Source organism: Kryptolebias marmoratus, linkage group LG4, assembly GCF_001649575.2.
Source record: "Kryptolebias marmoratus isolate JLee-2015 linkage group LG4, ASM164957v2, whole genome shotgun sequence".
NCBI classification, from domain to species: Eukaryota; Metazoa; Chordata; class Actinopteri; order Cyprinodontiformes; family Rivulidae; genus Kryptolebias; species Kryptolebias marmoratus.
The window spans coordinates 98,093-99,311 of record NC_051433.1 but is presented as its reverse complement, the minus strand read 5'-3'; the positions used below and the strand labels follow the sequence as shown (position 1 = coordinate 99,311).

The 1,219-nt window shown below is 42.3% G+C and overlaps 1 protein-coding gene across 12 annotated transcripts in view; it reads left to right on the top strand.

Moving 5' to 3' along the window:
* LOC108250716 (ral GTPase-activating protein subunit beta) overlaps positions 1-1,219 on the top strand; it is a 32,627-nt gene that overhangs the window by 4,415 nt on the left and 26,993 nt on the right. For all 12 annotated transcript variants that reach the window (XR_005233136.1, XR_005233137.1, XM_037975550.1 and 9 more), the window contains one exon: positions 882-1,013. Coding sequence is in view for 10 of the 12 variants with exons in the window: in XM_037975550.1 (XP_037831478.1) it covers positions 882-1,013 (132 nt within the window). In the remaining 2 variants the exon portion in view is untranslated. The remainder of the gene's footprint in view (positions 1-881; positions 1,014-1,219) is intronic.

Genomic DNA, 1,219 nt, shown 5'->3' with positions numbered 1-1,219 from the left:
ACACACAGACAGACAGACAGACACACAGACAGACTGACAGACAGACAGACTGACACACAGACACACACACAGACAGACACACACACACTGACAGACAGACTGACAGACAGACAGACACACAGACAGACTGACAGACAGACAGACACAGAGACACACAGACGGACAGACACACACACAGACTGACACACAGACTGACAGACACACAGACAGACACACAGACAGACACACAGACAGATAGACACACAGATAGACACACAGACAGACACACACACAGACACACAGACAGACAGACACACACACAGACAGACACACACACATACACAAACAGACAGACACACTGACAGACAGACAGACAGACACACACACTGGCAGACAGACAGACAGACAGATTGACTGACTGACTGACTTGCAGCCTCGTCAGTTTCTGGTGTTGTTGTTTTGTAGCAAAGTTGTGTGTTTTTTTTTTACGTATATATTCTTCTTGTGAGTTTTGCACAGGCTGCACATCATTTACAGCTCAGCTGATAAAGCTGCTAAATTATAAAACTGATGTAAACAAAACATCGTTGTTTCACTTCCAGGATCCGAATGTAGTGAACAAAGTCTGTGAATCAGCTGAATCTGATAAATTACAGCATCTGTGTTAAACAGGAGGTGATTTCTTGTATTTCTGTTTAGCTGATGAAGGACACCATAAACTCTGATTGGTTGTTCCTGATTTAAAGTGTCACCTCCTCCCACCATCAAATGCTTTGCTTCCCAAAAAGAGACTTCTCCCCTCCCCGCATGTCATCACTTCTACCCGGATCATCGCCCAGCTAACTCAAAAGCAAAGTGCCCACTCACATTGTGTTGTTGTTGTTGTGTTTTTTTGCTCACAGGCTGCTGCCGCTTGTCTTCGGTTCTTCTTTTCCTCCCTTCAAGGTTTCAGACGAAGACGCAGCTCTGGTTCCTGCAGCTATGGGAGACAGACATGTCTCTCACACCTGGTTCAGGTTCCTGCACATGTTCAGGTAACTCTTCCACCTTCAGTTCATTTGCCAAGTGAAATGGTTTTTAACCATGTATTACAGGTGCTGGTCATAAAATTAGAATATCATGAAAAAGTAGATTGATTTCAGTAATTCCATTTAAAAAGTGAAACTTGTATATTATATTCATACATTACATACAAACTCATATATTTCAAATGTTTATTTCGTTTAATTTTGATGATTAC